Source organism: Salvelinus alpinus, chromosome 3 (assembly GCF_045679555.1).
Source record: "Salvelinus alpinus chromosome 3, SLU_Salpinus.1, whole genome shotgun sequence".
Classification (NCBI taxonomy): Eukaryota; Metazoa; Chordata; class Actinopteri; order Salmoniformes; family Salmonidae; genus Salvelinus; species Salvelinus alpinus.
In genome coordinates, this window is record NC_092088.1 from 92,487,322 (window position 1) to 92,508,126 (window position 20,805).

A 20,805-nucleotide genomic window follows, 5' to 3' on the forward strand; every position below is an offset into this window, starting at 1 on the left:
CCAGCTTGATACCAGTCATCTATAGTCTCTACACTCTGTCCAGCTTGATAACAGTCATTTATAGTCTCTTCACTCTGTCCAGCTTGATAACAGTCATCTATAGTCTCTACACTCTGTCCAGCTTGATAACAGTCATCTATAGTCTCTTCACTCTGTCCAGCTTGATAACAGTCATTTATAGTCTCTTCACTCTGTCCAGCTTGATAACAGTCATCTATAGTCTCTACACTCTGTCCAGCTTGATAACAGTCATCTACAGTCTCTTCACTCTGTCCAGCTTGATAACAGTCATCTATAGTCTCTACACTCTGTCCAGCTTGATAACAGTCATCTATAGTCTCTTCACTCTGTCCAGCTTGATAACAGTCATTTATAGTCTCTTCACTCTGTCCAGCTTGATAACAGTCATCTATAGTCTCTACACTCTGTCCAGCTTGATAACAGTCATTTATAGTCTCTACACTCTGTCCAGCTTGATAACAGTCATTTATAGTCTCTTCACTCTGTCCAGCTTGATAACAGTCATCTATAGTCTCTACACTCTGTCCAGCTTGATAACAGTCATTTATAGTCTCTACACTCTGTCCAGCTTGATAACAGTCATATATAGTCTCTACACTCTGTCCAGCTTGATAACAGTCATCTATAGTCTCTACACTCTGTCCAGCTAGATAACAGTCATTTATAGTCTCTTCACTCTGTCCAGCTTGATAACAGTCATCTATAGTCTCTACACTCTGTCCAGCTTGTTAACAGTCATTTATAGTCTCTTCACTCTGTCCAGCTTGATAACAGTCATCTACAGTCTCCTCACTCTGTCCAGCTTGATAACAGTCATCTATAGTCTCTACACTCTGTCCAGCTTGATAACAGTCATCTATAGTCTCTTCACTCTGTCCAGCTTGATAACAGTCATTTATAGTCTCTTCACTCTGTCCAGCTTGATAACAGTCATTTATAGTCTCTTCACTCTGTCCAGCTTGATAACAGTCATCTATAGTCTCTACACTCTGTCCAGCTTGTTAACAGTCATTTATAGTCTCTTCACTCTGTCCAGCTTGATAACAGTCATCTACAGTCTCCTCACTCTGTCCAGCTTGATAACAGTCATCTATAGTCTCCTCACTCTGTCCAGCTTGATAACAGTCATCTATAGTCTCTTCACTCTGTCCAGCTTGATAACAGTCATTTATAGTCTCTTCACTCTGTCCAGCTTGATAACAGTCATTTATAGTCTCTTCACTCTGTCCAGCTTGATAACAGTCATCTATAGTCTCTACACTCTGTCCAGCTTGATAACAGTCATTTATAGTCTCTTCACTCTGTCCAGCTTGATAACAGTCATCTATAGTCTCTACACTCTGTCCAGCTTGATAACAGTCATCTATAGTCTCTTCACTCTGTCCAGCTTGATAACAGTCATCTATAGTCTCTTCACTCTGTCCAGCTTGATAACAGTCATCTATAGTCTCTACACTCTGTCCAGCTTGATAACAGGCATCTATAGTCTCTTCACTCTGTCCAGCTTGATAACAGTCATTTATAGTCTCTACACTCTGTCCAGCTTGATAACAGTCATTTATAGTCTCTTCACTCTGTCCAGCTTGATAACAGTCATTTATAGTCTCTTCACTCTGTCCAGCTTGATAACAGTCATCTATAGTCTCTACACTCTGTCCAGCTTGATAACAGTCATTTATAGTCTCTACACTCTGTCCAGCTTGATAACAGTCATTTATAGTCTCTACACTCTGTCCAGCTTGATAACAGTCATTTATAGTCTCTACACTCTGTCCAGCTTGATAACAGTCATCTATAGTCTCTTCACTCTGTCCAGCTTGATAACAGTCATCTATAGTCTCTTCACTCTGTCCAGCTTGATAACAGTCATTTATAGTCTCTACACTCTGTCCAGCTTGATAACAGTCATTTATAGTCTCTTCACTCTGTCCAGCTTGATAACAGTCATCTATAGTCTCTACACTCTGTCCAGCTTGATAACAGTCATCTATAGTCTCTACACTCTGTCCAGCTTGATAACAGTCATCTATAGTCTCTACACTCTGTCCAGCTTGATAACAGTCATCTATAGTCTCTACACTCTGTCCAGCTTGATAACAGTCATCTATAGTCTCTTCACTCTGTCCAGCTTGATAACAGTCATCTATAGTCTCTACACTCTGTCCAGCTTGATAACAGTCATCTATAGTCTCTACACTCTGTCCAGCTTGATAACAGTCATCTATAGTCTCTACACTCTGTCCAGCTTGATAACAGTCATCTATAGTCTCTACACTCTGTCCAGCTTGATAACAGTCATCTATAGTCTCTACACTCTGTCCAGCTTGATAACAGTCATCTATAGTCTCTACACTCTGTCCAGCTTGATAACAGTCATCTATAGTCTCTACACTCTGTCCAGCTTGATAATAGTCATCTATAGTCTACACTCTGTCCAGCTTGATATCAGTCATCTATAGTCTCTACACTCTGTCCAGCTTGATAACAGTCATCTATAGTCTCTACACTCTGTCCAGCTTGATAACAGTCATCTATAGTCTCTACACTCTGTCCAGCTTGATAACAGTCATCTATAGTCTCTACACTCTGTCCAGCTTGATAACAGTCATCTATAGTCTCTACACTCTGTCCAGCTTGATAACAGTCATCTATAGTCTCTACACTCTGTCCAGCTTGATAACAGTCATATATAGTCTCTACACTCTGTCCAGCTTGATAACAGTCATCTATAGTCTCTTCACTCTGTCCAGCTTGATAACAGTCATCTATAGTCTACACTCTGTCCAGCTTGATAACAGTCATCTATAGTCTCTACACTCTGTCCAGCTTGATAACAGTCATCTATAGTCTCTACACTCTGTCCAGCTTGATAACAGTCATCTATAGTCTCTTCACTCTGTCCAGCTTGATAACAGTCATCTATAGTCTCTACACTCTGTCCAGCTTGATAACAGTCATCTATAGTCTCTACACTCTGTCCAGCTTGATAACAGTCATCTATAGTCTCTACACTCTGTCCAGCTTGATAACAGTCATCTATAGTCTCTACACTCTGTCCAGCTTGATAACAGTCATCTATAGTCTCTACACTCTGTCCAGCTTGATAATAGTCATCTATAGTCTACACTCTGTCCAGCTTGATATCAGTCATCTATAGTCTCTACACTCTGTCCAGCTTGATAACAGTCATCTATAGTCTCTACACTCTGTCCAGCTTGATAACAGTCATCTATAGTCTCTACACTCTGTCCAGCTTGATAACAGTCATCTATAGTCTCTACACTCTGTCCAGCTTGATAACAGTCATCTATAGTCTCTACACGCTGTCCAGCTTGATAACAGTCATATATAGTCTCTACACTCTGTCCAGCTTGATAACAGTCATCTATAGTCTCTTCACTCTGTCCAGCTTGATAACAGTCATCTATAGTCTACACTCTGTCCAGCTTGATAACAGTCATCTATAGTCTCTACACTCTGTCCAGCTTGATAACAGTCATCTATAGTCTCTACACTCTGTCCAGCTTGATAACAGTCGGTTAATGGGTTAGTGGGTTAAAGGGTTCGTGGGTTAAAGGGTTAGTGGGTTGAAGGGTTAGTGGGTTGAAGGGTTAGTGGGTTGAAGGGTTAGTGGGTGAAAGGGTTAGTGGGTTAAAGGGTTAGTGGGTTGAAGGGTTAGTTGGTTAAAGGGTTAGTGGGTTAAAGGGTTAGTGGGTTAAAGGGTTAGTGGGTTAAAGGGTTAGTGGGTCTCAATCTCCTCCCTCTCTTCTAACCGGCATAGGTCCATGATTACATCATGTCCACAAAACCATGTGACCTGTGCCTAGAGACTATGGCTGAGTCCCCAATTGCACCCTATTCCCTATACACAGTGCCCTGCTCACTAGTAGTGCACTAGTATATCCATTTAATTTAATTATTAGATGACTGTTAACAAGACTGTTAACAAGACACATCCCTCTTGTACCTCACAAGGACCCAGTGCTGCCCTGTAGTACAGGAAACATCCCCCTTGTACCTCACAAGGACCCAGTGCTGCCCTGTAGTACAGGACACATCCCACTTGTACCTCACAAGGACCCAGTGCTGCCCTGTAGTCCAGGAAACACCCCCCTTGTACCTCACAAGGACCCAGTGCTGCCCTGTAGTACAGGAAACATCCCCCTTGTACCTCACAAGGACCCAGTGCTGCCCTGTAGTACAGGAAACATCCCCCTTGTACCTCACAAGGACCCAGTGCTGCCCTGTAGTACAGGAAACATCCCCCTTGTACCTCACAAGGACCCAGTGCTGCACTGTAGTACAGGAAACACCCCCCTTGTACCTCACAAGGACCCAGTGCTGCCCTGTAGTACAGGAAACACCCCCCTTGTACCTCACAAGGACCCAGTGCTGCCCTGTAGTACAGGAAACACCCCCCTTGTACCTCACAAGGACCCAGTGCTGCCCTGTAGTACAGGAAACATCCCCCTTGTACCTCACAAGGTTAGTGTTGCAGGGTTTCTCTGCGTTGCTGCCTTACCAGCCCTGCTAACACACCTACTACACTGAGAAGCCAGTGAGTGTGACCCATGTCAAACAAATGCAGCTGGATGGATCAGATATAGCAGGTGTTTTATGTAACATTGTGTGTGTTTACAGCGGAGGGCAGAAACGGAGGGTGTCTCTAGGAGCAGCCTTACTTCAAAACCCCCAGTTATTGATTCTGGATGAACCCACAGTCGGGGTGGACCCTGTGCTGAGAGCCAAGTATGTACTGGACACACACACACACACACACACACACACACACACACACACACACACACACACACACACACACACACACACACACACACACACACACACACACACACACACACAAAACCTTCTGCAACAATTCACCTGCTTCACATTTCCCCCTTTTACATCCAGTATAATGAATGTCATATACAGTCTGAAGATAACATGTTAATGAACAACACTCTGTCTCCAACAGTCTTAACCTGTCAAACACACTCTCTGCCCCTCGTTACAGAAACCATGTTGTCTCTCATTCAGAATGACTGTATAAATCCTGTTGGAAGTATCTGGGTGTATAATCTGATTGTGTAATGGTACCAGTGCTCTGTTAAATCAGTCCAGTCAGGGTAATCCCAGGCAGGTCATAAGGCTAAGGCTGTGTGTCAAATGGCACCCCATTCCCTTTATAGTGCACTACCAGGGTTCATAGAGCTCTGGTAAGTAGTGCACTTTATAGAGAATAGGGTGCCATTTGGGACCATGGGATGTTGCCCTTAAACTGAGTTGTGTCATGTGTCCCTGTAGGATCTGGCAGCATCTAGTAGAGATTGTGAAAACTGGAAAAGTATCAGTAGTCATCACCACTCACTACATCGAGGAGGCCAGGCAAGCCAATGTGGTAAGATACAGTCTATATATATGATAACTACCTACTGATAGACACTACATAGAGGAGGCCAGGCAAGCCAATGTGGTAAGATACAGTCTATATACATGATAACTACCTACTGATAGACACTACATAGAGGAGGCCAGGCAAGCCAATGTGGTAAGATACAGTCTATATATATGATAACTACCTACTGATAGACACTACATAGAGGAGGCCAGGCAAGCCAATGTGGTAAGATACAGTCTATATACATGATAACTACCTACTGATAGACACTACATAGAGGAGGCCAGGCAAGCCAATGTGGTAAGATACAGTCTATATACATGATAACTACCTACTGATAGACACTACATAGAGGAGGCCAGGCAGGCCAATGTGGTAAGATACAGTCTATATACATGATAACTACCTACTGATAGACACTACATAGAGGAGGCCAGGCAAGCCAATGTGGTAAGATACAGTCTATATACATGATAACTACCTACTGATAGACACTACATAGAGGAGGCCAGGCAAGCCAATGTGGTAAGATACAGTCTATATACATGATAACTACCTACTGATAGACACTACATAGAGGAGGCCAGGCAGGCCAATGTGGTAAGATACAGTCTATATACATGATAACCACCTACTGATAGACACTACATAGAGGAGGCCAGGCAAGCCAATGTGGTAAGATACAGTCTATATACATGATAACTACCTACTGATAGACACTACATAGAGGAGGCCAGGCAGGCCAATGTGGTAAGATACAGTCCATATACATGATAACTACCTACTGATAGACACTACATAGAGGAGGCCAGGCAAGCCAATGTGGTAAGATACAGTCTATATACATGATAACCACCTACTGATAGACACTACATAGAGGAGGCCAGGCAGGCCAATGTGGTAAGATACAGTCTATATACATGGACAACTACCTACTGATACACACTACATAGAGGAGGCCAGGCAAGCCAATGTGGTAAGATACAGTCTATATACATGATAACCACCTACTGATAGACACTACATAGAGGAGGCCAGGCAAGCCAATGTGGTAAGATACAGTCTATATACAGGATAACTACCTACTGATAGACACTACATAGAGGAGGCCAGGCAAGCCAATGTGGTAAGATACAGTCTATATACATGATAACCACCTACTGATAGACACTACATAGAGGAGGCCAGGCAAGCCAATGTGGTAAGATACAGTCTATATACATGATAACCACCTACTGATAGACACTACATAGAGGAGGCCAGGCAAGCCAATGTGGTAAGATACAGTCTATATACATGATAACTACCTACTGATAGACACTACATAGAGGAGGCCAGGCAAGCCAATGTGGTAAGACACTCTGTCACACACACACACACACACACACACACACACACACACACACACACACACACACACACACACACACACACACACACACACACACACACACACACACACACACACACACACACACACACACACACACACAGTCCTTTTATTAAATGCTCTTCTGTGAACGCTGTGCCTTGTTTATCTGTTGTCATAAGAGGAAAAGGGGAAACACACACAGCTCAACTGACCGTCTCTCCTCAAATACTTTATGAGCAGGCAAATATGAGGTTCCCTCCGCTGAGAAACAATGGGTCCTTTGGTAGTTCCTGTTAGTTCTTCTGTGTTTCACCGATTTAGAAAGGGGGGAGAGGTGGACTGGGTCTGCGTGTGTGTCACAGCGCCAATGGTCTGGTTGTCTTCAATCAGACCACACTATTCTAGTTGTATACACTATTCCAGTTATATACACTATTCCAGTTGTATACACTATTCTAGTTGTATACACTATTCCAGTTATATACACTATTCCAGTTGTATACACTAGTCCAGTTGTATACACTATTCCAGTTGTATACACTAGTCCAGTTGTATACACTATTCCAGTTATATACACTATTCCAGTTATATACACTAGTCCAGTTGTATACACTATTACAGTTGTATACACTATTACAGTTATATACACTAGTCCAGTTATATACACTATTCCAGTTGTATACACTATTCCAGTTATATACACTAGTCCAGTTGTATACACTATTCCAGTTGTATACTATTCCAGTTGTACATACTATTCCAGTTGTATACACTAGTCCAGTTGTATACACTATTCCAGTTATATACACTAGTCCAGTTGTATACACTATTCCAGTTATATACACTAGTCCAGTTATATACACTATTCCAGTTGTATACACTATTCCAGTTATATACACTAGTCCAGTTGTATACACTATTCCAGTTGTATACACTATTCCAGTTGTACACACTATTCCAGTTGTATACACTAGTCCAGTTGTATACACTATTCCAGTTATATACACTAGTCCAGTTGTATACACTATTCCAGTTATTTACACTAGTCCAGTTATATACACTATTCCAGTTATATACACTAGTCCAGTTGTATACACTATTCCAGCTATATACACTATTCCAGTTGTATACACTATTCAAGTTATATACACTAGTCCAGTTGTATACACTATTCCAGTTGTATACACTAGTCCAGTTGTATACACTATTCCAGTTATGTACACTATTCCAGTTATATACACTATTCCAGTTGTATACACTATTCCAGTTATATACACTAGTCCAGTTGTATACACTATTCCAGTTGTATACACTATTCCAGTTGTATACACTATTCCAGTTATATACACTAGTCCAGTTGTATACACTATTCCAGTTATATACACTATTCCAGTTGTATACACTAGTCCAGTTGTGTACACTATTCCAGTTATATACACTAGTCCAGTTGTATACACTATTCCAGTTATATACACTAGTCCAGTTATATACACTATTCCAGTTATATACACTAGTCCAGTTGTATACACTATTCCAGTTATATACACTATTCCAGTTATATACACTATTCCAGTTGTATGGCCCTCACCATGTTCTCCATCAGATTAATAGTATTTATTCCCTATCCTGACTGGTTCAAAGTCTAATGCCTAGGAGCTACTGCTCTGTAAATCTACAGATTAGGTTACTGTAAAACCTTTTCCCTGCTTTTCCTCTGAGATGATGTTTGTTTCTGAGCAGCCTTTTTCCTCAGTGAGGAAATGAAATGTGATAGAGTGGTGAAGGGGACATGAACTACAGTACTGAGGGGATGTTTTGGTCCTGTACCACATGGACCATGAACTACAGTACTGAGGGGATGTTTTGGTCCTGTACCACATGAACTACTGTACTGAGGGGATGTTTTAGTCCTGTACCACATGGACTACAGTACTGAGGGGATGTTTTGGTCCTGTACCACATGAACTACTGTACTGAGGGGATGTTTTAGTCCTGTACCACATGGACTACAGTACTGAGGGGATGTTTTGGTCCTGTTCCACATGAACTACAGTACTGAGGGGATGTTTTGGTCCTGTACCACATGGACTACAGTACTGAGGGGATGTTTTGGTCCTGTACCACATGAACTACTGTACTGAGGGGATGTTTTGGTCCTGTACCACATGGACTACAGTACTGAGGGGATGTTTTGGTCCTGTACCACATGGACTACAGTACTGAGGGGATGTTTTGGTCCTGTACCACATGGACTACAGTACTGAGGGGATGTTTTGGTCCTGTACCACATGAACTACAGTACTGAGGGGATGTTTTGGTCCTGTACCACATGGACCATGGACTACAGTACTGAGAGGATGTTTTGGTCCTGTACCACATGAACTACAGTACTGAGGGGATGTTTTGGTCCTGTACCACATGAACTACAGTACTGAGGGGATGTTTTGGTCCTGTACCACATGAACTACAGTACTGAGGGGATGTTTTGGTCCTGTACCACATGGACTACAGTACTGAGGGGATGTTTTAGTCCTGTACCACATGAACTACTGTACTGAGGGGATGTTTTGGTCCTGTACCACATGAACTACAGTACTGAGGGGATGTTTTGGTCCTGTACCACATGGACTACAGTACTGAGGGGATGTTTTGGTCCTGTACCACATGGACTACAGTATTTACATGCCCTATGTGTTCATATCTGCATAGAGCTTCATTTGAGCAAACAGTGGTTGTTTAAGATCCGTATGCTTGCTCATATTGTACTCCTAACAGATTCATGAGCTGATTCATGAACAGATTCATGAGCTGATTCATGAACAGATTCATGAGCTGATTCATGAACAGGTGAAAAACATACAGTAAGAATATACAGTAGATTGTCTGTAAATAACTGATGTGAATATGTACAGAAAACCAAAGGAGGAAGTCTTCACAGTATATCTGGTTATGTGCCTCTAAGGGCCCTGGTTAAAAGTAGTGCACTAAATAGGGAATAGGGTGCCATTTGGGACACAGAGGTTCCTTGTACCACCTGGGTAATGTATTCTGAATGCATTTAGGGCACATTCTATCACCACAAAGTGTGTTCTAGTATACAGTTCTACCTCTGTGTTCTATTCTACAGTTCTACCTCTGTGTTCTATTCTACAGTACTACCTCTGTGTTCTAGTCTACAGTTCTACCTCTGTGTTCTATTCTACAGTTCTACCTCTGTGTTCTGTTCTACAGTACTACCTCTGTGTTCTAGTCTACAGTTCTACCTCTGTGTTCTAGTCTACAGTACTACCTCTGTGTTCTAGTCTACAGTTCTACCTCTGTGTTCTAGTCTACAGTACTACCTCTGTGTTCTAGTCTACAGTTCTACCTCTGTGTTCTATTCTACAGTTCTACCTCTGTGTTCTATTCTACAGTTCTACCTCTGTGTTCTATTCTACAGTTCTACCTCTGTGTTCTATTCTACAGTACTACCTCTGTGTTCTAGTCTACAGTTCTACCTCTGTGTTCTAGTCTACAGTTCTACCTCTGTGTTCTAGTCTACAGTACTACCTCTGTGTTCTAGTCTACAGTACTACCTCTGTGTTCTAGTCTACAGTATTACCTCTGTGTTCTAGTCTACAGTTATACCTCTGTGTTCTATTCTACAGTTCTACCTCTGTGTTCTATTCTACAGTTCTACCTCTGTGTTCTATTCTACAGTACTACCTCTGTGTTCTAGTCTACAGTTCTACCTCTGTGTTCTAGTCTACAGTACTACCTCTGTGTTCTAGTCTACAGTACTACCTCTGTGTTCTAGTCTACAGTATTACCTCTGTGTTCTAGTCTACAGTACTACCTCTGTGTTCTAGTCTACAGTACTACCGCTGTGTTCTAGTCTACAGTACTACCGCTGTGTTCTAGTCTACAGTACTACCTCTGTGTTCTAGTCTACAGTACTACCTCTGTGTTCTAGTCTACAGTACTACCTCTGTGTTCTAGTCTACAGTACTACCTCTGTGTTCTAGTCTACAGTATTACCTCTGTGTTCTAGTCTACAGTACTACCTCTGTGTTCTAGTCTACAGTACTACCGCTGTGTTCTAGTCTACAGTACTACCTCTGTGTTCTAGTCTACAGTATTACCTCTGTGTTCTAGTCTACAGTACTACCTCTGTGTTCTAGTCTACAGTACTACCTCTGTGTTATTGTCTACAGTTCTACCTCTGTGTTCTAGTCTACAGTACTACCTCTGTGTTCTAGTCTACAGTATTACCTCTGTGTTCTAGTCTACAGTTCTACCTCTGTGTTATTGTCTACAGTACTACCTCTGTGTTATTGTCTACAGTATTACCTCTGTGTTCTAGTCTACAGTACTACCTCTGTGTTATAGTCTACAGTACTACCTCTGTGTTCTAGTCTACAGTATTACCTCTGTGTTCTAGTCTACAGTACTACCTCTGTGTTATTGTCTACAGTACTACCTCTGTGTTATTGTCTACAGTATTACCTCTGTGTTCTAGTCTACAGTACTACCTCTGTGTTATTGTCTACAGTACTACCTCTGTGTTCTAGTCTACAGTACTACCTCTGTGTTATAGTATACAGTACTACCTCTGTGTTCTAGTCTACAGTACTACCTCTGTGTTATAGTCTACAGTATTACCTCTGTGTTCTAGTCTACAGTACTACCTCTGTGTTATAGTCTACAGTATTACCTCTGTGTTATAGTCTACAGTACTACCTCTGTGTTCTAGTCTACAGTACTACCTCTGTGTTATAGTCTACAGTACTACCTCTGTGTTCTAGTCTACAGTATTACCTCTGTGTTCTAGTCTACAGTACTACCTCTGTGTTATTGTCTACAGTATTACCTCTGTGTTCTAGTCTACAGTACTACCTCTGTGTTATAGTCTACAGTACTACCTCTGTGTTCTAGTCTACAGTACTACCTCTGTGTTCTAGTCTACAGTACTACCTCTGTGTTATAGTCTACAGTACTACCTCTGTGTTCTAGTCTACAATACTACCTCTGTGTTATAGTCTACAGTACTACCTCTGTGTTATAGTCTACAGTACTACCTCTGTGTTCTAGTCTACAATACTACCTCTGTGTTCTAGTCTACAGTACTACCTCTGTGTTCTAGTCTACAGTTCTACCTCTGTGTTCTAGTCTACAGTACTACCTCTGTGTTCATCCTCTCTCCTCGCCTCCTTCCTCAACTCCATTGTAAATAACCCTGCTGTTTTCTATCACTCCAGGTGGGTCTGATGAGGAATGGTCAACTGTTGGCAGAGGGACATCCAGAAACCATGATGAAACAGCACAATGCACCGGTGAGGACCCTACAACGGAGTGGACTGCTGACGGGGCGGACTGCTGACGGGGCGGACTGCTGACGGGGTGGACTACTGACGGGGTGGACTGCTGACGGAGTGGACTGCTGACGGGGTGGACTGCTGACGGAGTGGACTGCTGACGGGGTGGACTGCTGACGGGGTGGACTGCTGACGGGGTGGACTGCTGACGGGGTGGACTGCTGACGGGGTGGACTGCTGACGGAGTGGACTGCTGACGGGGTGGACTGCTGACGGGGTGGACTGCTGACGGGGTGGACTGCTGACGGGGTGGACTGCTGACGGAGTGGACTGCTGACGGGGTGGACTGCTGACGGGGTGGACTGCTGACACAGTAACCCTTTATCACCACTAGACAACAGTCCTGCTAACAGTAACCCTTCATCGTCACTAGACAACAGTCCTGTTAACAGTAACCCTTCATCACCGCTAGACAACAGTCCTGCTAACAGTAACCCTTCATCACCGCTAGACAACAGTCCTTTTAACAGTAACCCTTCATCACCACTAGACAACAGTCCTGTTAACAGTAACCCTTTATCACCACTAGACAACAGTCCTGCTAACAGTAACCCTTCATCACCACTAGACAACAGTCCTGTTAACAGTAACCCTTTATCACCACTACAGTCCTGCTAACAGTAACCCTTTTTCACCACTAGACAACAGTCCTGCTAACAGTAACCCTTTATCACCACTAGACAACAGTCCTGCTAACAGTAACCCTTTATCACCACTAGACAACAGTCCTGCTAACAGTAACCCTTCATCACCGCTAGACAACAGTCCTTTTAACAGTAACCCTTCATCACCACTAGACAACAGTCCTGTTAACAGTAACCCTTTATCACCACTAGACAACAGTCCTGCTAACAGTAACCCTTCATCACCACTAGACAACAGTCCTGTTAACAGTAACCCTTTATCACCACTACAGTCCTGCTAACAGTAACCCTTTTTCACCACTAGACAACAGTCCTGCTAACAGTAACCCTTTATCACCACTAGACAACAGTCCTGCTAACAGTAACCCTTTATCACCACTAGACAACAGTCCTGTTAACAGTAACCCTTTATCACCACTAGACAACAGTCCTGCTAACAGTAACCCTTCATCACCACTAGACAACAGTCCTGCTAACAGTAACCCTTTATCACCACTAGACAACAGTCCTGCTAACAGTAACCCTTCATCACCACTAGACAACAGTCCTGCTAACAGTAACCCTTTATCACCACTAGACAACAGTCCTGCTAACAGTAACCCTTCATCACCACTAGACAACAGTCCTGCTAACAGTAACCCTTTATCACCACTAGACAACAGTCCTGCTAACAGTAACCCTTTATCACCGCTAGACAACAGTCCTGCTAACAGTAACCCTTCATCACCACTAGACAACAGTCCTGCTAACAGTAACCCTTTTTCACCACTAGACAACAGTCCTGCTAACAGTAACCCTTTATCACCGCTGGACAACAGTCCTGCTAACAGTAACCCTTTATCGCCACTAGACAACAGTCCTGCTAACAGTAACCCTTCATCGCCACTAGACAACAGTCCTGTTAACAGTAACCCTTCATCACCGCTAGACAACAGTCCTGCTAACAGTAACCCTTCATCACCGCTAGACAACAGTCCTTTTAACAGTAACCCTTCATCACCACTAGACAACAGTCCTGCTAACAGTAACCCTTTTTCACCACTAGACAACAGTCCTGCTAACAGTAACCCTTCATCACCACTAGACAACAGTCCTGCTAACAGTAACCCTTCATCACCACTAGACAACAGTCCTGCTAACAGTAACCCTTTATCACCACTAGACAACAGTCCTGCTAACAGTAACCCTTCATCACCACTAGACAACAGTCCTGCTAACAGTAACCCTTTATCACCACTACACAACAGTCCTGCTAACAGTAACCCTTTATCACCACTAGACAACAGTCCTGCTAACAGTAACCCTTCATCACCACTAGACAACAGTCCTGTTAACAGTAACCCTTTATCACCACTAGACAACAGTCCTGCTAACAGTAACCCTTTATCACCGCTAGACAACAGTCCTGCTAACAGTAACCCTTCATCACCACTAGACAACAGTCCTGCTAACAGTAACCCTTCATCACCACTAGACAACAGTAACCCTTCATCACCACGAGACAACAGTCCTGCTAACAGTAACCCTTCATCACCACTAGACAACAGTAACCCTTCATCACCACGAGACAACAGTCCTGCTAACAGTAACCCTTCATCACCACTAGACAACAGTCCTGCTAACAGTAACCCTTCATCACCACTAGACAACAGTCCTGCTAACAGTAACCCTTCATCACCACTAGACAACAGTCCTGCTTACAGTAACCCTTCATCACCACTAGACAACAGTCCTGCTAACAGTAACCCTTCATCACCACTAGACAACAGTCCTGCTAACAGTAACCCTTCATCACCACTAGACAACAGTCCTGCTAACAGTAACCCTTCATCACCACTAGACAACAGTCCTGCTAACAGTAACCCTTCATCACCACTAGACAACAGTCCTGCTAACAGTAACCCTTTATCACCACTAGACAACAGTCCTGCTAACAGTAACCCTTCATCACCACTAGACAACAGTCCTGCTAACAGTAACCCTTCATCACCACTAGACAACAGTAACCCTTCATCACCACGAGACAACAGTCCTGCTAACAGTAACCCTTCATCACCACTAGACAACAGTAACCCTTCATCACCACGAGACAACAGTCCTGCTAACAGTAACCCTTCATCACCACGAGACAACAGTCCTGCTAACAGTAACCCTTCATCACCACTAGACAACAGTAACCCTTCATCACCACGAGACAACAGTCCTGCTAACAGTAACCCTTCATCACCACTAGACAACAGTAACCCTTCATCACCACTAGACAACAGTCCTGTTAACAGTAACCCTTCATCACCACTAGACAACAGTCCTGCTAACAGTAGCCCTTCATCACCACTAGACATCAGTCCTGCTAACAGTAACCCTTCATCACCACTAGACAACAGTCCTGCTAACAGTAACCCTTCATCACCACTAGACAACAGTCCTGCTAACAGTAACCCTTTATCACCACTAGACAACAGTCCTGCTAACAGTAACCCTTCATCACCACTAGACAACAGTCCTGCTAACAGTAACCCTTCATCACCACTAGACAACAGTAACCCTTCATCACCACGAGACAACAGTCCTGCTAACAGTAACCCTTCATCACCACTAGACAACAGTAACCCTTCATCACCACGAGACAACAGTCCTGCTAACAGTAACCCTTCATCACCACTAGACAACAGTCCTGCTAACAGTAACCCTTCATCACCACTAGACAACAGTCCTGCTAACAGTAACCCTTCATCACCACTAGACAACAGTCCTGCTAACAGTAACCCTTCATCACCACTAGACAACAGTAACCCTTCATCACCACGAGACAACAGTCCTGCTAACAGTAACCCTTCATCACCACTAGACAACAGTCCTGCTTACAGTAACCCTTTATCACCGCTAGACAACAGTCCTGCTAACAGTAACCCTTCATCACCACTAGACAACAGTCCTGCTTACAGTAACCCTTCATCACCACTAGACAACAGTCCTGCTAACAGTAACCCTTCATCACCACTAGACAACAGTAACCCTTCATCACCACGAGACAACAGTCCTGCTAACAGTAACCCTTTATCACCGCTAGACAACAGTCCTGCTAACAGTAACCCTTCATCACCACTAGACAACAGTCCTGCTTACAGTAACCCTTCATCACCACTAGACAACAGTCCTGCTAACAGTAACCCTTCATCACCACTAGACAACAGTCCTGCTAACAGTAACCCTTCATCACCACTAGACAACAGTCCTGCTAACAGTAACCCTTCATCACCACTAGACAACAGTCCTGCTAACAGTAACCCTTTATCACCACTAGACAACAGTCCTGTTAACAGTAACCCTTCATCACCACTAGACAACAGTCCTGTTAACAGTAACCCTTCATCACCACTAGACAACAGTCCTGTTAACAGTAACCCTTCATCACCACTAGACAACAGTAACCCTTCATCACCACTAGACAACAGTCCTGTAGGCAGTAGCCCTACATTGAACCTATTGCCTCCTACCATCCAATCACTGCAGACTTTGGAGAAAGCTTTCCTACAGCTGTGTGAGACGTCTGACTGTGTTGACCGCTTTCTGTGTTGACCACTGATCATATAAACACTTGACTGTGTTGTATGTGTGTTCAATTGACTGTGTTGTCTATCTCCTCTGCTGCCCCATCCACCCACTGCAGACCCTGGAGAAAGCCTTCCTGCAGCTGTGTGAGACCTCAGACCAGGTGGGCTCCAAACACAGCACCTCCCCTCTGGGCGGGGTACTAGAGAGCAGCCAATCATTCGAGAGTGGCCGGGAAGAGAGTCAACCAATCCTGGGAGTCGGACCGGAACCAGTAGAAGAGCTTCCCAAATACTCAGGTAAATGTAGGGTTGTATGGACACTACACTGTATATACTCAGGTAAATGTAGGGTTGTATGGACACTACACTGTATATACTCAGGTAAATGTAGGGTTGTATGGACACTACACTGTATATACTCAGGTAAATGTAGGGTTGTGTGGACACTACACTGTATATACTCAGGTAAATGTAGGGTTGTATGGACACTATACTGTATATACTCAGGTAAATGTAGGGCTGTATGGACACTACACTGTATATACTCAGGTAAATGTAGGGTTGTATGGACACTACACTGGATATACTCAGGTAAATGTAGGGCTGTATGGACACTATACTGTATATACTCAGGTAAATGTAGGGTTGTATGGACACTACACTGTATATACTCAGGTAAATGTAGGGTTGTATGGAACTACACTGTATATACTCAGGTAAATGTAGGGTTGTATGGACACTACACTGTATATACTCAGGTAAATATAGGGTTGTATGGACACTACACTGTATATACTCAGGTAAATGTAGGGTTGTATGGACACTACACTGTATATACTCAGGTAAATGTAGGGTTGTGTGGACACTACACTGTATATACTCAGGTAAATGTAGGGTTGTATGGACACTACACTGTATATACTCAGGTAAATGTAGGGTTGTGTGGACACTATACTGTATATACTCAGGTAAATGTAGGGTTGTATGGACACTATACTGTATATACTCAGGTAAATGTAGGGTTGTGTGGACACTACACTGTATATACTCAGGTAAATGTAGGGTTGTATGGACACTACACTATATATACTCAGGTAAATGTAGGGTTGTGTGGACACTACACTGTATATACTCAGGTAAATGTAGGGTTGTATGGACACTATACTGTATATACTCAGGTAAATGTAGGGTTGTATGGACACTACACTGGATATACTCAGGTAAATGTAGGGCTGTATGGACACTACACTGTATATACTCAGGTAAATGTAGGGCTGTGTGGACACTACACTGTATATACTCAGGTAAATGTAGGGTTGTATGGACACTACACTGTATATACTCAGGTAAATGTAGGGTTGTGTGGACACTATACTGTATATACTCAGGTAAATGTAGGGTTGTGTGGACACTATACTGTATATACTCAGGTAAATGTAGGGCTGTATGGACACTACACTGTATATACTCAGGTAAACGGAGGGTTGTATGGACACTACACTGTATATACTCAGGTAAATGTAGGGTTGTATGGACACTACACTGTATATACTCAGGTAAATGTAGGGTTGTGTGGACACTACACTGTATATACTCAGGTAAATGTAGGGTTGTATGGACACTACACTGTATATACTCAGGTAAATGTAGGGTTGTGTGGACACTACACTGTATATACTCAGGTAAATGTAGGGTTGTATGAACACTACACTGGATATACTCAGGTAAATGTAGGGTTGTGTGGACACTACACTGTATATACTCAGGTAAATGTAGGGCTGTGTGGACACTACACTGTATATACTCAGGTAAATGTAGGGTTGTATGGACACTACACTGTATATACTCAGGTAAATGTAGGGTTGTGTGGACACTATACTGTATATACTCAGGTAAATGTAGGGTTGTATGGACACTACACTGTATATACTCAGGTAAATGTAGGGTTGTATGGACACTACACTGGATATACTCAGGTAAATGTAGGGTTGTGTGGACACTACACTGTATATACTCAGGTAAATGTAGGGCTGTGTGGACACTACACTGTATATACTCAGGTAAATGTAGGGTTGTATGGACACTACACTGTATATACTCAGGTAAATGTAGGGTTGTATGGACACTACACTGGATATACTCAGGTAAATGTAGGGTTGTGTGGACACTACACTGTATATACTCAGGTAAATGTAGGGCTGTGTGGACACTACACTGTATATAATCAGGTAAATGTAGGGTTGTATGGACACTACACTGTATATACTCAGGTAAATGTAGGGTTGTATGGACACTACACTGTATATACTCAGGTAAATGTAGGGTTGTATGGACACTATACTGTATATACTCAGGTAAATGTAGGGTTGCATGGACACTACACTGTATATACTCAGGTAAATGTAGGGTTGTATAGACACTATACTGTATATACTCAGGTAAATGTAGGGTTGTATAGACACTACACTGTATATACTCAGGTAAATGTAGGGTTACATGGACACTACACTGTATATACTCAGGTAAATGTAGGGTTGTGTGGACACTATACTGTATATACTCAGGTAAATGTAGGGTTGTATGGACACTACACTGTATATACTCAGGTAAATGTAGGGTTGTGTGGACACTACACTGTATATACTCAGGTAAATGTAGGGTTGTATGGACACTACACTGGATATACTCAGGTAAATGTAGGGTTGTGTGGACACTACACTGTATATACTCAGGTAAATGTAGGGCTGTGTGGACACTACACTGTATATACTCAGGTAAATGTAGGGTTGTATGGACACTACACTGGATATACTCAGGTAAATGTAGGGTTGTGTGGACACTACACTGTATATACTCAGGTAAATGTAGGGCTGTGTGGACACTACACTGTATATACTCAGGTAAATGTAGGGTTGTATGGACACTACACTGTATATACTCAGGTAAATGTAGGGTTGTATGGACACTACACTGTATATACTCAGGTAAATGTAGGGTTGTATGGACACTATACTGTATATACTCAGGTAAATGTAGGGTTGCATGGACACTACACTGTATATACTCAGGTAAATGTAGGGTTGTATAGACACTATACTGTATATACTCAGGTAAATGTAGGGTTGTATAGACACTACACTGTATATACTCAGGTAAATGTAGGGTTGTATGGACACTACACTGTAGACGAACATTGTTGAACATTGCTGCTTAAACTGTGTGTGTGTGTGTGTGTGTGTGTGTGTGTGTGTGTGTGTGTGTGTGTGTGTGTGTGTGTGTGTGTGTGTGTGTGTGTGTGTGTGTGTGTGTGTGTGTGTGTGTGTGTGTGTGTGTGTGTGTGTGTGTGTGTGTGTGTGTGTTTGTGTGTGTGTTGTGTGTGTGTAGCGGACTGGAAGGTACGAGTCAGGCATGTGATGCCAAAGTGGAGGAACATCGCAGCTCTGATGATTAAGACCATGGTGCGGATGAAGAGAATGCCAGGGTGAGGATGATAATGGTGGTGGTAGTGATGGTGATAGTGATTTTGGTGGTGGTGGTGATGATGAAGGGGGGTGATGGTGGTGAGGATTATGATGGTGGTAGTGGTGGGGGGGTGATGAAGGGTGGTAGTGCTAATGGTAGTGGTGGTGATGATGATGAAGGGTGATGGTGTTTATGAGGATGATAACAATTATAATGATGCTGAGGATGATAATGAGGATGATGAGGAGGAGGCAGAGGATGATGACGAAGAGGAGTAGTAGTAGAATGAGCATGAAAGATTTCCAATAGTATTTGACCCAGTGTCTGGTATCTGTCCAGGTCCCTGTGTTTCCAGTTCCTGCTGCCAGTCATCCAGATCTCTCTGATGTGTCTGTGTATCGGAGGAGATCCCAAAGAAATACAGGTGGCTGTGGTCAACAATGAGACCTCCTCCAGCTCCTTCAGCCAATCCCTGCTCTCCTTCCTGGACAACTCCAGCGTGCAACAGGTACTGGACCAATCAACTGGGTGGCATTCATTATTGCATACCGTAGCAAAGCGTTTTGCCACGGAAAAGGAAAAACAAGCGTTTCTTATTGGACAAGTTCAGGTTGTCCCTCCCTGTTTCAGTCTGGAGGCAAACTAAATGTCTGTTTGTTCGGTATTATGGGGTCAGACAGAGTTTGTTGTGGAGGAGGGGCACGACCTAAAAGAGGAAGTAACAAGAGTTTCACTCTACACTCACTACCTGTTTACCTCTAGGAAGCTGGTTTCACTTCTGCACTGCTCTTTATCCAAGAACACGTTCATGTGCTGTGTGTCTGTACAGAAATAAGCCAAGCTAAAGCACTTTCAGAGCGACCTCCATAATTCACCTTTAAAAGGTGTGTTTTGTTATTACAGTACGGTGAAACAGTTTGAGTATCTACCACACTGTCCTCCTGGTCAAAATCCAGTGAGCAAAATGATGTCTAAAAGACGTATAGAGTACCACGTT

The 20,805-nt window shown here is 43.0% G+C and overlaps 1 protein-coding gene across 3 annotated transcripts in view; it reads left to right on the plus strand.

The window, feature by feature from the left end:
- The window catches only part of LOC139571529 (ABC transporter G family member 20-like), a 57,232-nt gene that overhangs the window by 14,945 nt on the left and 21,482 nt on the right, over positions 1–20,805 (plus strand). For all 3 annotated transcript variants that reach the window (XM_071394500.1, XM_071394502.1, XM_071394501.1), the window contains exons 5-10: positions 4,663–4,770; positions 5,329–5,422; positions 12,032–12,106; positions 16,463–16,643; positions 19,731–19,827; positions 20,148–20,316. In XM_071394500.1, coding sequence (XP_071250601.1) covers positions 4,663–4,770; positions 5,329–5,422; positions 12,032–12,106; positions 16,463–16,643; positions 19,731–19,827; positions 20,148–20,316 — 724 coding nt within the window. The remainder of the gene's footprint in view (positions 1–4,662; positions 4,771–5,328; positions 5,423–12,031; positions 12,107–16,462; positions 16,644–19,730; positions 19,828–20,147; positions 20,317–20,805) is intronic.